General features: G+C 29.7%; 2 protein-coding genes across 2 annotated transcripts; one reads left to right on the top strand and one right to left on the bottom strand.

Annotated features, from left to right (window-relative positions):
• The first annotated feature begins 22 nt into the window (after nt 1-22).
• On the top strand, nt 23-2809 carry LOC145752010 (FMR1-interacting protein NUFIP1-like). The gene is made up of 7 exons (XM_082568192.1): nt 23-494; nt 802-877; nt 1333-1489; nt 1604-1746; nt 1846-1999; nt 2302-2440; nt 2672-2809. Exons 1-7 carry the CDS (start codon nt 156-158, stop codon nt 2774-2776), a joined length of 1113 nt encoding a protein of 370 aa, XP_082424318.1. The 5' UTR covers nt 23-155; the 3' UTR covers nt 2777-2809.
• LOC145752008 (uncharacterized) lies at nt 2105-15645 on the bottom strand. Its single transcript, XM_082568190.1, has 24 exons — nt 15338-15645; nt 15071-15194; nt 14858-14978; nt 14603-14725; nt 14269-14474; nt 13877-14061; nt 12814-12989; nt 12314-12409; nt 11993-12184; nt 11294-11508; nt 10614-10785; nt 10274-10379; nt 9591-9805; nt 9157-9358; nt 8444-8685; nt 7105-7225; nt 6512-6678; nt 6189-6407; nt 5587-5730; nt 4926-5506; nt 4501-4619; nt 3637-3763; nt 3296-3407; nt 2105-3162 (listed from the first exon to the last, which is right to left on the bottom strand). Exons 1-24 carry the CDS (start codon nt 15548-15550, stop codon nt 2940-2942), a joined length of 4401 nt encoding a protein of 1466 aa, XP_082424316.1. The 5' UTR covers nt 15551-15645; the 3' UTR covers nt 2105-2939.
• Between the last annotated feature and the right edge of the window lie 391 nt (nt 15646-16036).

Below are 16036 nucleotides of genomic sequence, written 5' to 3'. Positions count from 1 at the left end.
TGTTTATAAATTTTCGCTTTAGTGAAACTCCATGCTGTTTTCCAATAGCTTTTCGTCATTTTACGTTTAAGAATGAATTAACAACTTCTGTGCTAATAAATTAATTACTATCGCCTGATAACTGTTTCTGTTTTTTAATAAAATAAATTTTTGATATGGCGGAGCCACCTCGACAAACTTACAGTTATGAAAGCCAAATAAATCAAAGGAGAACCCCGTTTCTTGGCTGGCAACAACTTTCCCAAAATCCCGAACCATATTTCAATAACTATCAATATAACATACCTCCTCAACATATTGGGTATCATAATCAAAACAAGCAAACCTTCTATGGAAACAGGGGACAGTCAAATTCATATAACATTGCAAACAACAACAAACGAAATTGTCAAAAATCAAGAAAAGAGCCCAATTTTGTAGCTTTTTGTGAAGTCTGCGATCGTGGATTCAAGAATTTAAAAAAGAAATCTGAACATTTTGCAGAACATGTAAAGGTGAATTTAAACCTTAAATTTTTATTTAACAACCTACATTTTATCTTAAGATAAATGTGGTAAGTGAAATTGTTACAAAAATGCATGAGTTATGGAAGCTCTATTAGCGTTGTCCACCAAGTATATAAATGTCAAAAGGGCTGAATTTTTATTACCTTACTCTTATCTTTCTTTTGTGAATTCTGCATTCTTTTTAGTATTACTCATTTAAACCGGCTGGCAACGCTAATAGAGCTCCGAGTTATGTTTACCATATTTCAAGCTACATAGTTATTTACTGTGTGATAAACCAAATTTTTTTTTACAGTGTGGTGTGAAGGAATGCAATTTCGAAGCTCATTTTAAACTCATGGATATACATAAAAGAAATCAACATGGACCTAGTATTTATTTTATTCTTTACATAAGTTATATTGAAGGCAGGTGGTGTACTGCCTACAACATTCGGCTTTTCTACATGAGCTCTTGAAATTAATTTACACTGCTTTTATGTTGTAAAGCCTTTTTGTAAGGTGCTATAAACAGTAACCCTATCAAGCCCCACACCAAGATACAGAATAAATATTGGGCAATATAATTAAACCATTTAATTCTGCCAAAGACAAATCAAGATTGGGTCTGAATAACAACTATAAAATGTTACCCAATGTTTATGCCATAAAGTTGGCCTTTACACATAAATATTAATAAAATAGAGAGTTAAACACTGAATTCGCAAAATATAAGCGATTTTTAATATTTACAAAATTAAGAACTATTTTGGGGTAGATCCTATGTTTCAAAAAAAGTTAAATTCAAAAAAATAGTTTTTAAAAAACAATGTAATACAATAAAATAGATGCTCAAAAAATAAATGCATCAACTCCTGAAGAAATAAGAAAATGGAGGGAAGAGAGAAAGAAAAATTTTCCCACAGCTTTAAAGATTAAATTGAAACAGGAAGAAATGAAGCAGCAAGAAAAACAAGGGGCCATTCTAGAGCGGCAATCTTTTGGGTACTTTATGAAACGCAATTACTAATTTAATTTATAGACCTATTTTTTAATTAAAAAAAATGTATAACACTGCAAACAAAACATTTATTTTTTACTAAATCTTAGTACTTTTAGAAAATTTAAAAGTGGCAAAAGGGGGCGAAGTAATATGCCAGGCTTAAATAACATTAATTGCAAGTCAAGAGAAAATATTTCATTTAACTCTAAGAAAGAAACTGAAGTTTTGAATGACAAAAACAACAATGATTTAAATATAGGTAAGTTAAATCAACCGCTATCAAATTTACCCTTTGTTGTAATATATAATCGGTTTGTAGAAAAGCTTGCTAAAAGTTTTTATCTTTTCTGTTTTCAAGAATCAAAATTAAGTGAGAATACATCAGAGAAAGGTGGACTTAGTTTGCTGATGGCGAGTTATAATGACAGTGATTCTGAAACTGAAGAACCGGATGCTAAAATATTAAAACAAACTGATAGTTTGGAAAACAATTTAAATCCAATTACTAACAGGTACGCATGCGTTCTTAAAAAACACAATTGTTATGGAGGTGAAAGGTAATACGAAATTGATTAGGCCTATTGTTTCTATCTATAAATAATAATGCTTCGTGGATGTATGCATATGTATTATTCCCATTAAAAGCTTACACATAAAAATGAATATGCCATTTGCGGTGCAGTAAAAAAAATGTTGAAGGCAAAAATTAGTTAAGAGTTTCAATTTTTAATATTTAACTTAAATGCCGAATATAGGGCAGGCTATCTACTAGTTATATTATTTTACCTAATTTTGTTATTTACACTTGATTTAGTTCATCCCATATAACCAAGGAAATCGAAGAAAATAACAAACCTTTTAGAAAAAATAAGAAGCGACATAATAACAGTCGGGGAAGAAATAATAAAAACAAAACTATTTCCAAACAAAATCGCCCTACTTTACTGAGAATGGTAAGTTAAAGTGCATAAAGTTAAATGATTATAATAGTGTTATTTGTTTTTTTATTTCTGTATTTTGTAGACAATATTTTTTTTCGTTTAATAATATTTATATATAATCTATGTTACAAATAGTGAAAAAAAAAATGAACAAACAAATGTAGTAAATTTACATATATATAGTTTTTGCAACTTTTGCAAAACTTTAACATCAAAGCTTATATAAAATATTTATTTTTTAAGTTACTGGAACCTGAAATTCAAAAAGAAAGAAATGATATTTTGCAGTGTGTTCGATACATTATTGAAAATAACTATTTTAAACATGACCAAATAAAAAATTTATGAAGTAACTGTGTATGTTAATAAAATAAAAATAATTTAAAAAAAAAATCCCTTTTTTGTTTGAGAATAAATTATTTAAAATAGATTTAGAAAGGCAATTGGTAGGAACTTTTTACATTGGTCTCTGAAAATGTAATTTAAAACCACTTCTATTGGTAGTAAGTTATTACCATTTAAGTGTAAGTGTGGCTATAATCATGCTCAATAAAATATTTAAAACTTGGTGTTTTGATAATGAATTCGCAGAATTGTTGCCAGGGCAAATTTTTTGTTGTTCAGTAAAATAAACATCACTTGAATTAGGTTTTTTATTCCAAAGCTCCCAAACACTCCAAGTATTTGTACAATGGTTTAAAAAATCGTCAACGCATTTTTTATACACTTCCCATCTAAACATACCATTTTGATATTAAATTTTTTTTTTGGCATTTTAAACCCGTAATTAACAAAATTCATTAAATGTTCTAAACAATTAAACATAAGTGTTAAAAAGGTTAATAAACAAAAATAAATAAAAACTACCTGCAGGGAGGTTTAGTTGAATTATTGGGGTGTTGTATGACAATAAGTGATGATTTGTAACATTCGTTGAACGTTGTCATTAACCCTCGCACTAAACATTTCTTTCTGGACACTGAATAAAAAATTAAAATAAAAGTTATTTTAGCTTAATAGATTTATCTATATTTTAATGAAGCTTTGTAGCCAATATAAATATATATGTATATGGTTGTCCAATTTAAGGGTCAAACAGGCAATGTACTGATAGTTTTTTAGTTTTTTTAACATAATAAGATTTAAACTACTTTTTATTTAGAACAAATGATTTATAGATAATATATTTAATTAATAAGTTTCCTTACAAATATGTTTTTCAGTGCATCTTCTATCATCTTCGGAATAATAAACTAAATCGCTTGCTTCATTGTTCCAATATGGAAAATAACTCCATAGGTTTGGACAAAGTCCACCATTGTGTTTAGCACATTCCTATTTAAAACAAATTTTTATTTTAAATCCGCGATAACAAGCCAAATATAAAACGACTGGATAATTACTTTCATTAAACCTTTTTTTGTATTTTTATCCTCAAAATGAAAAGGACGACTTTATTGCATAAACATAGTTCTAATTCTTTACCACAGCCTAGTCTCGAGTTCGCCTTGGCAGTTTTGGATAAATTAGACAATTTTAGCAGGTGACTGTAAAGTTTATATATATATTTTTTTGTATATATTTTTATTTCGATGTGGAAAAGTCGAATACGCAACTTAAACATAGAGTAACATCAGTTACTCCGACCCAGTCTCGAGTTGCCTGTGGCAGTTTGGGATATTATAGATTATAATTGCCCGATAATTATACTGCTGATTAAGTGCTGGCTCAGCAGGAGTTCGTACCGTTTATAGCGCCATACTCAAGAGCGCTACAGCATGAGGTCAGTGGGGACTGAACCCATGTCCCTATGTGTGGTGTAGCAAGTGTTCTTACCACTACACCATGCTGCCGGTTTTACTTAAGAGAACTTGACATTACAGTTCTATGGGTCAAACCAAAAACCTCATGTCATTTTAATCATTATAGTACATCGCTAGTTGAACTTGTGTTTCAAAATTTAATATTAGATTCAGTCAAAATGTTATTCAGTTATAAATTTTGTACAAACCACTAAAATTTATTTAAAATAACTGTCCAAAGTATCAATCTTTATTCAATTTAAGACTTACTCGAAAAGCATTGTATCGACAATCAAAACTCTGACTGGCTCGATGTTTAAAAAACTTGTTTCGCTCGATTGAGCAAGCAGTAAATAATCTCAAGATAGATACTTCCTGACATTCATTGTCTTTAAAAAAATAGTGGTTTTTAAATTTTAATTATTGTTATGAAAAAAGCACAAAAGGCTAAATAAATCTTTTACATTTTTAAAAAAATACATACAATCATTTTAAATCTTTCATTTATTATGCCAAACATAATGTTATGTAAATTATTGAAAAAACAAAATTTTTTTGTATTTAAAAATTTAAAACCATTCTATAATTCTAAAAACATGCCAGATTTTACAACCAAAGTTTTGACCATGTCTGGAAAATTAGAAGTATGTTAACCCTAGGCTACATAACATATGAAAAATTTTTTTATTACAAACCTAGTTTACTGATTGGTCTTCTGGTGGCCAGCGTGGTTGATGATTTGGTTAGTTCAATGATGCGACTGACTGTCGTGGTGTTGAATGGTTGAAAAGTAACCGTCGTTGGCTCAGTTAAATTAACCATTTCCAATGATAATGTGGTTGTATTGGTTAGGGCTGAATCGACTAAATTGGTTGTTTCTAGAATAAATTGTGTTGTTGCACCAACACTGGTTGTATTTGGCATTAGAGTTGTTTTTGCGACATCGACAATTGTTGTTTGATTAAATTTGATTGTTGTTATAACTTCTGTTGTATTAAAATTCATCACTGTTGTGTTTTTACTGATTTTAGTATAAGGAACAGCAGTTGTCTTTGATAAATTAAAATCTTCCGTTTCAAACTCGTAAAAATTAAAGGCAACATCATCTAAACTCGCTGTCGTGGATTCGTCCCCAGTATTAAAATATGTCGTGCTTTCTTGTGATGTCACAATCGTTGATTGTGTTGTGGTTATGGGTGGATGAAGTTGAAGATATTTAAGAGCTGCCACTGCAGACTGGAAGCAAGCATTGTAGTCCATTGCAACTTCGTTAGTTCTTAAAATACAAAAATAAATGTTTAAATAAAGTTAAAAAGAATAAAAAGTTTAAAACTAATTAAAATAAAAATTAATTACTTTGGGTCATCTCTTTTGTCATGAAACTGATCATTTTCATTTGGTCCCCCAATAACAGCCCCATACAAAATATGTGGGTTTCTATTTTGTGTCCAAAAATAATCAAATCCACAAGGTTTTGGCAAATCTGGACAAGAACTTGATCTAAACAAAAGAGTTTAAAAATTACAATATATTAAGATTAATATTTCTTTAAAAACCTAATTAAAAAAAAAGAAACTAATTTAGGATTCACATATTTTTTGAAAAAGACTATAATATAAATTTACAAACTTTAAAATTAATAATATTATTTTTAAACAGTTTTTATTTTATTTTTATAAACTTTTTTTGTATATATATATTTATCGTTATAACATAAAGTTTCCTTTGTTATTCTGACCCAGCCTTTGAGTGCTTTGACAGTTTTGCATTTATTAAATATAATCGCCGAATAATTAATCAGTCAATGGATTTTGGACCCAACAAAAGTTTGTATTGCTTATGGTGCCCAACTTAAGGCATAACAACATGAAAGCAATGATAATCAAACCAATGACCTCATGTTGTAAAGCCAAGTGTTTCATCTAATACATCACTTTGTTAACCTAGTAAAAACCTACCTGTGATGTGGTCTGGTAGGAGGGTTTGGTCCATACCCAACTACATAACTTCCCAACCCACTATCCCCTAATATGTAGTGAATTTGTCGTTTGGCAAAAGTCCGATATTTTTCTGGATTAATGCCCAGGTTAGCTGCCCCCAAACAGATGAAAGCAACCCCCGATGCGTGACGTAATGGACCCCACTGATTAATATACAGCAAACCACGTGGAGTATACCTTAATAATTAAAAATAAAAAACAAATAATATTCATTTCTTTGGAACATTTTAGAATACAATTTATAATTTAACAATAATTTTTTTAAATAAAACCGATAATACCTTTCTTGTCCCCCAGGCTGAAATCGATTACAAAATCTTTCAACTTGTTGCAAATAAGTTTTTTTTCTTGTAACTTGGGCCAACAAAAGTTCAACCCCGGGTGTTTTCTCATCCCACATAAAACTCTCAGGATGTCTTTCCGCTAATTTAAAATTCTTGTAATATGCCTGCCAAATAAAAAAAAATGTTTAGATAACTTAAATAATACTAAACCAAACATCACAAAAGATTATCCATAATAAAATCAAGTTTATTGACAAAGTAAGATTATAATTATTTATATATTTATATATATAAAAAACAAGTGTACTTTTTTACATTCAGGATATATATATCCTGAATGTAAAAAAGTCGACCTTAAGGCCCAAACATAGTTAGCTTAACCCAGTCTAAGTTCAAACAGCGAAGAATAAACCAAAGACCTGATAAAGTGAAGCTAAGTGTTCTTACCACTACACTATGCTGCGGTATATATATTATATTTCAAAGTTTATACAGATTTAAAATTTTTGTAGACATTTTCTTGTAAACATAATTATTTCAAATTTATTGTTCATTTAAAATTAAAAAAACAGTTTATCCACACTACTTACCATTGCTGTGGTAAGATATTTGTCCTCAGTTGTTGCAATATAAAGCCAAATAGCTGCCCATGCCAACTCATCTTTGTAACCAGAAAAAGAACGATAAAATCGAGCTGCATCGGGTACAGACCTAAAAAAATTAATAAAAGGTAAGAAATATATACAAATAAACCCTAAACCATAAAATTAGTTTTTTTACAGTTTGTAATATCTATATGTAATGGAGCTAGTGAATAATATATTGTCCTATTTATAGCCCTGCAAAAAAAAATAAAACTCCCATTTGTGGTGCGTGAGTAAGTTATCGCGGGCAAATGTAAGTTTTAGTTGCGACTAGGGATGGGCCAATCGAATCCGAGTCCGAGTACTCGGCCCGAGTATTAAGCATATTTTAATACTCGTGCTCGTCGAGCATTCTTTAGTACTCGGACGCCGAGTAATAATTTGTCATTTAAGATCGTATACGATTTACTAAACATAAAAAAACACGAGGTTTGCCTTTTTCTAATAATTTATAATCTACTCTCAATTATATTATGTTATTTAAGCAACAATTGCGCAACTAATACACTTTTTACTACACTTTTTTTACTAAATTTTACGCATAATAAATTTGAGACTTAAACATTTTCGTTTGGACTTAAAATGATATTGCTATCAGCGGTAAGTAGTTTTGCCAACGTTAAACCTTTTATAATCCATAAATACGTGTTTTTGGCAAATTTTGCAGTTTTAAAATTATGCGGGAAAGATTCTCGTGAACAGTTATATACGTTTAAATGACGTCATAACCGAGTACTCGGACAAAATACTCGGGCTCGTCGAATCCGAGTAATTTGGATTTCAGCCCATCCCTAGTTGCGACCATATTATGACAATTTAAATTCTGACAACAGGCCGGGCTCGACTAGTTGTTTATAATTATTTTTTTTTATATAATTCAATAACAGCAATTGGAAAAAAATATATGCGATAAAAAATAAAATAAAGTAGTGAAAAAAAACGACAAAATTAATATCAATACTTAAATTAATATCTTTTACACATAATTTTAATGTATAAGTAATATGGACATGGTCAATAAACCAAAAACAACACAATCTTACCATAGCTGTTTTACAATACATACACAATTTAAATATCATGTATAAAATGTTTAAAAAAATTTTAAATTTTAACATTTTTAAAATGTCATTTATATATATGTAATAAAGCTTTATTTTTGTGGTTCGCGGGTAAACTACCACAGGCATATGTTAACTGCAAACTAACTTTGATATTTTTAATGCGGCACAAGAAGAACTTTCTTCTTATGGAAAATGTGCTGTAATTTAAAATAATAACAAACCTGTGATACTGCTCACGATATTTATCTGCAAATTCGAACAAGTCCTTAGCATGACCAATTAGAAGTCCGGAATAATCAGGGTCATCCTGGAAGACTATTGATGCAGCAGCAAGAGCAGCTGCCGTCTCAGCAGCAACTTCACTTCCCGGATTTCTGGTTGTAATTTTAAAAGCTGGCCTGGCTACATTTTTCATTCCTTCAGGTGTTTCCCAGTGTGAGTGATCTATTACCCCAGACCCAACCTAATTAAAATAAAAAGGGTTAAAATGTTAAAAATGTTTTTGACATAATCTAATCGAAAAAAATAGATTTACTTAAAATTTATAAATGTTAAGTTAAATGTGCTAGTTAAAGTTTAATAAGTATGCTGTTTTTTAAATTTAATGTGTTTTAATTATAAATAAAATAAAAGTTTAATTTTTTATTTATTTTACAATTTGTAAAAAGGTCATTTTTTTACAATTTATAAAAAGGGTCATTTAAAAAAAATAGTTTGTGAACAATTGGTAAAAAAATGTAAAAATATATTTGTATAGTAAAATTTCTAATGCATTAATATACAAGAAAAAAAATTACATTACCAAAACATTTACGTGGTTTACAAAAAAATGAGAAGTCAAATACACAATATTGAACATGCCAAAATTATTAAATATACATACATGATTTTACAGTCTAAAATGGCATGGCCACCAAACCTCGATAATATTTACCTGTGCATAATACTCATATTTGCTGACATGACACTTTATAAAATAATCTGTTGCCCATTTAATTGTTTGGCGAGCATTTCGAAGCTCCCCAGAAACTTCGTAAGACTCTTGGTAAGTAAGTAATCCCCATGCTAATACGGTTGTTGTATATGCCATGGGAAAGTTAAATTTGACGTAATCACCAGCATCAAAATACCCTCCACTAAAAATAATTACATTATAAAAAGAGGAACTGAAATAGATTTTAACTTTAAAATTTTTTTTAAATCACAACATTTTGGTTAGATTTTTTTAGTACTGTGCATAAAATGAGATTAAATTTAAAATAATTACTTAACCTACAATTTTAAGTACCGCATTTAACTTATATTTAAACTTAATTGTAAAAAAATTATAGAATCCACTTTTTTATAAATTTATATATATATATATACCTTAAATCTTCTCCATTATCGCCCTGATCATTTAAAAATGAATCTCTCCGCCAAGGAATTTTATTATCTTCAGGTAATTTTCCTGATCTCTGTGCCTCATAAAACAAAATTGACTTTCGTAATACTTCTGCATAATCGTGGGAGATTGAAAATGATTTAGAAACTGCAGCATTTAACTCTTCTGGGTTAGGTTCTGAGAAGGTTTGGCCGGTAACCTTAAATTAAATATTAAACTATTAAGTTTACACCGTTTAAGTTTCAAAACCGAAAAATTATATTTGTTAGACAAAAAGTTTATAATTTTTTCATATACAGATTTTTCCTTAATGTGAGAAGGCCTATTTCAAAGTCTAAACATAGAGTAACATTTGTTACCCTAATCCAGTCTCAAGTTGAATGTATTTAGGATATTATTGAATAAAATTGCCTAAAAATTTATCTGCTGATTGGTTTTTGGTTGAGCAGAACTTAAATCTGTTATATAGCGCTTTGTGCAGGGGAGAGCAATAAAACAAAATATTTTAACCAAGGATCTTATATAATAAGGCCCAGTGTTTTACAGTAAGCCATTTGTTATTAGAACCTTTAACAAAAACTTATAATATCACAGTATTTTTTTTCACAGTATAAAAATTTGTAAATGAACAACATCCTTTATTAATATTATTTTAAATTAAGTTTACTTGTTGTTCTAATATTCCAGCAGCAAGTGTTTGTACACCGGCATTATAATCCAAAGAAACCCCGTTTGTCTTAAAATCTTTTCGATCGTTTTCAAAGTTATCCCATCTATATAAAATTCAACTTTATGAGATTTTTTTACACTTTATAATATTTTGCCTATGTGCAAAAGGGAACTTACAATCAATAGTTCATTGTCACAAAAATTAGATTATAAAAATTGGGATCAAACTGGGTTCTCTTAGCAAGAACCTCAAAGTATAAGACAGAAATAGCGAAAGCCGTAAAAAAAGGAAGTTTTTTTGAGAACTGTAAATTACAAGTGCTACTAAAATTTATTACTTATCAGGTCCACCAACAATTGCCCCTGTTAATTGTTGTGGGTTGGAACCATCAAAATCCTGATTGTCCCAGGAACAAACTGCTGGAAGATCAGGACATGAGCTAGCTCGATGGTAAGGGCGGTCAGGAGAATTATCTCCAAAACCAACCATAAAACTTTTCCCCCCATCACCTACAAAACAGAATATTTGGTTTACATATTGGTAGAAAAGCTATGAATTTTACAATAAATTCCAGGTTAATATTATTATCGGTAATTAGTTAAATTTTTATTTGCTTTTTTGTTTATGATATAGCATATGTTAATTTTATCAAAATTAAAAGCCTTTTTTATTTTACAATTTATTACCCAATCATTTACACAATAAACAGGGTCAATTTAGTAACACAAAGCCAGCATGTACCGGCAGTGTAGTGTAGTAGTCAAAACACCTGCTACACTACATGAGGTCATTGGTTTAATCCCCAGTGCTCTTGTTCTGTAGCACCCTTGAATAAGGCTGTATAAACTCCTGCTGAGCCAGCCTTTAATCAGCAGCTAATTATCGGGCAATTCTATTCGTTTATATCCCAAACTACCAAAGGCAACTCAAGACTGAGTCAGGGTAACTAACACTACTCTATTTTTAGGTCGTGAATCGAGGATAAAGATATATTAAAAAATTGTTATTGCACCATACCTAACATGTAAGCAAGTTGTCTGTTTGCGATCCGAGAATAAATTTCTGATCTCATTCCCTCGTTAGCTGCAAGCAGACAGATTATTGCCGCATTTGCAGCATGTCTGTTGGGCCCCCAATCACTTAAATACAACAAACCCCTAGGGGTGTAATCAGCCCCACCACCAGGAAGCATGTAATCACAGAACTCATAAATTTTGTTGTAGTATTCATCTCTGGATCGTACAGTTAAAAATTTATACTTTATTTTTACCTCTCAATTTGTTTATATTCTTTGTATATCAAATTATTTGCTTTAACCTTTTTTTAAGTTAATTTTTTCATGCAAAAATTATTCTACAAAAATTAAGTAAAAAAAAATTTTTTTTAAGTGTTATTGAAAAAGTAAAACAAGTTGAGGATTTTTTTTGTAAAGGTTTATTCTTAATGTTAAAAGACAACTTTACAGTCTAAACACAGAGTAACATAAGTATCCTAGAGTTGACTTTGTCACTGTCGGCTTTGGATATTATTAATTACTTGCATGATAATAAAACTGCTAGTTAGTTTTAGGCTTGGCATAGGTTTGTACCAATTATATAGCTTAACTCAATGGTACTCTGACATAAAAGTAGTGGGAATTGAAACAAAAACCCCATATTGTAAAGCGAAGTGTTTTAACCACTACAGTAAACTGTTATACTATTTATAATTGCTTACTCTTTAGTTGTTTGATACAAGAGCATATTTACTCCTGCTCTTTTATCGTCCCAGCTAAAAGTTTCAACTTTTGATTTGTCCACGTTGTTGGCTAGTCTGCTTTTTGCAATGGCAAGATAACTTTCATCTTTTGTAGCCTTGTACAACCAGATAGCTCCCCAAGCTAGTTCATCCCAATACCCATTCCAAGATCTTTAACATTTTTAGTTTTAACAATTAATTTTTTTTTTAATTTTTTTTTATTATATTATACCAGTAAATATCCAAAATCTTTGTATTTGATGATTTTTGTTAAATTTTGTATATTTAAGTTTAACTTACTTATATGATACTTTGGCATCAGGAATACTGTTATGATACTCCCCTCTGTAACGATCTGCAAACTTAAACAGTTGTACTGCATGCTCCAACAAAACACTACAAAATGTATTGTTATAGTAAAGAAGATGGAAAAGCAAAAATTAATAAAATTTTATTTATTACATGTACCATTATGTTAAGGTAAGAATATGATTGTAAACCTGCTTTTAGTATAATGTTGTTTATTAGTGTATTTGAATACAAATCTTTTAAAATTTTTTTTAATAAAACCCATTTACTTGCATATTTATTTGAATATGTTTAATTTATTCTTATCAACTAAAATCATTTTTCTTTTATAATAATCAGTTGCATTTAACTTTGGTTAACTTAAATTAGTTTCTTTAAATTTTCCTTTAAACCCCTTTTTCACTTTAAAAAAGTTACTTTATTTCTATGTCCGCACCCCCTTAAAAAATGACAAACATTTATATAATCTTCCATTTACTTGTTATGCATACCTTGAATAGGTTGAATTTGTTTGGTTGAAAATAATTGCAGAGGCTGCAAGAGCGGCACTTGTTTCAGCAAGTAGATCTGAACCCGGTCTTCTTTTAGTCAATTTGTATGAAGGCCTTGTACCGGCAAAATCTTCAGGCCTTCCCCAAAATCCATTATCAACATCTGTGTTGGACACCTAAACAACGTGATAAAGTTACTTTAATACGGTTGTACGCAAAAAATATTAAGGGTGATATACAGACGCTAGTTTAAAATAACATAAAACAACCTGCCAACTAACTATGTAAAATTATTATAACGTGATATAAATTCATTAACCCAGTGTAAATTCAATCAATTCAAATATGACCCTACTTTCCTAACAGATTAAATAATAAAATTGCGAAAGCTTCACTTTCCCAACATATTTAATAATTAAACTTCGCTATTAAATGGTGTTGCAATCTCATTTTGCAATGATTGCGCAATTTTTTTTGCTGCTAGGAAAAAAGAAATGTTGCAACTTGCGGGTATATTGAAAAAAACTTGATTTTTTGCTAAAGGGCAAACGATTTTTTGCTAAAGGGCAAAAAACTTTTCATTAGTTCTATTTTTCTACTTTTCATTATTTCCCCTTGTAAAGCAGATTTTTTTTCGATAATTGGGTTAATAAGAAATAACGATGACAAAAAGTAGATGCATGTAACTGCGTTTAGTCATAGGCCTACATATTATTTTAAGATTTCATAAATTTTGTAAAAAACAACTATGCTAAGCTGATGCACTACAACAACCAAATATACGACTTATTTAGTTTTGTTGTATTAATAAATTAAACGTTGTCTCATATTTTTTGTCTGTAGGCTACCTATGATATATAATTTTTATTGTATATCATTTGTGTGTACTATTCCGTATTGCGTAAGCCAAGCGATGTTTGCTATCTCGGCGATTCATTTTAACTGCTTACAGCACCCAAAGAATAAATTTGGAAAGTATTAAGAATTCGAGTGTATTTAAAAATTAGTATTTTTGGAAAAAAATATTTAATAACTAACATGAAATTAAACAAAAATAACAAACCTGTCCATAGAACTCGTAAGGAGCCACGTGACATTTAATGAAGTAATCAGTTCCCCATTTTAAAGCATTTAAAACTTGAGGAAGTTGATGTGCAGCGAGGTACGCGGTTCGAAACTCGCCGACACCCCATGCCAACAGCGTTATCGAAAATGCCAATGGATAACCATACTTTATAAAGCCACCGTCTGGAACACAGAGAATAAAATGTTATAAATCACAAAACAAATTTGTTTTTATAAAATGGATATTGTTCGAAAGTCTTCTTCTATGTAATTAATATGCTTTATTAAGGATAGTTTGAACCCTAATCTATATTACAGGTAGTAAATTTGGCACACTTTAAAGGTTCAAAAAATGAAATTAGTAGGCTAGTCACCAATAAAAAAATTTACCTATGTAGTACCCCCCACTTAAATCAACATTGTTATCCGAGCCATCTCTTAATGCAGAATGGGATCGCCACGGAACCCGGTTACTCTCCGGAAGGTAACCCGATCTCTGAGCCTCGAAAAACATTAGCGATTTAGTGATCACTTCACGAAGATTGTATTTCAAGTTAAAACTAGATAAATTTAATGGCTCAACTGTAGTAGTTGCCCTAAAAAAAAACATTTTAAAACTATAAAATCACGTAAAATTTGAAAATAAACAAAATAAATATACTTATTTTTCAAATGTATTACACATGCAATTTAATAAAATAAAATAACTAAAAAAACAAACTACTTTGTATTTTCATTATTTTTTGCAGCTGTTGTAGTAGCTTGGGTTGTTAGTTGCCACCAAGGACCCAATGTTGTTAAAATTGTTGTTGTTGCAACTGTTGTGGTTGTTGTAGTAATTGTTGATCTAAAGGCAAATATGCACCTAACTTACTTTCTATAGCATTAAGTTACTGCAATACGTAAGTTTCAAACCTACAGAGCCTAAACCATGTGAAGGATGTAACAAAGCTTTCTAAAAATATTTATCTTTACTTACGCTTTTGATGTTTTTGAATCTTCTTGAAAAGCAAGACCTCTGTTTAAAGCTTCATCCACGCTTTCAAACTCATTTAATAAGGCAATAAACAATATGTTGGCAGTCGGGACATTATCATTAACTATAAAAAGTTTGGTGGTAAAGCATTATAAAAACTAGACTAACAACGTTGAAAACCCATTAAAGGCATCTAGAAAAAACTTTTTTACTTACATCCTTTGCAAAAAAGATTTCTAATTCCAGTGGAATCAATATGTAGTTCTTTATTATGTGAGGCATACTGAACTATGAAAATTGTCTTGGAAGGATGTTCTCCTATAACTACTGCCTCATAAACCTTACAAAAGTAAATTACAATTTAGTTTTTACCTATATGCAACATATGTTAACTGTACGTCTACTAATTGTCATGTGGTGTTAACATGTACTTAAATAACCTTACTAACAAAATAATGTTATCAATAAAAAAGCTTAACTAACCTCAAAATTATTGATGGAAATATCAAACGTTATATAAAGTAGCCACCCATATTTAAACGGTCGGTCAGCAAGAAAAGTTATTTTTCCAGTAAATCCATCATTCCATTTGTCTTCTATAGCAAATTGTGCTTGAAAAACCTGACTTTTTCCGTGTTGTATAAGAAGAGTCGTAACAAATAATAAAAAATTCAGTTTCATGTATGTTTTCCTCATTCTAACTTATTGAAATAATTTTTTATCATCTGGCTAACTCATTTTACTCCAATTATTAAATATAAACTTCAAGGTATCTAAATGTGATATCAAAAATTCAGTTTGACGAAATAATAAACGATATACGTGTTTTTAGTTTATAATTGTAAGTACGTTACAAAAGAACGTGCCCCCGAGGCAAACGTGTAAAGGAACAGTATAGCGAAATAAAACGTCACTAAATTTCCCATAACAAGTGTTTATACATTTTAATTTGGCTAAAGGTCCAAATTTTTTAAACTTACTAGTTTTCTCATTTAACCTTTTTTCAACTAAATATTTGTTATTAGTATGTCATTCGTATTTGTTTAAATAACTTAATTTATATAACGGTTAATATCTATAAGTTTATTACAAGATTTTGAAATTTTCAAATCTCTATTAAAAAAACGTATTTAAAAAAATATTCTTTTTGTATAATGAAGTTTAAAAGCTGGCCATTTACTT

The sequence above is a fragment of the Corella eumyota genome, chromosome 5 (genome assembly GCF_963082875.1).
Source record: "Corella eumyota chromosome 5, kaCorEumy4.1, whole genome shotgun sequence".
In the NCBI taxonomy this organism is placed as follows: domain Eukaryota; kingdom Metazoa; phylum Chordata; class Ascidiacea; order Phlebobranchia; family Corellidae; genus Corella; species Corella eumyota.
The sequence above is the reverse complement of the archived record's forward strand: the minus strand, read 5'-3'. Positions and strand labels throughout refer to the sequence as shown.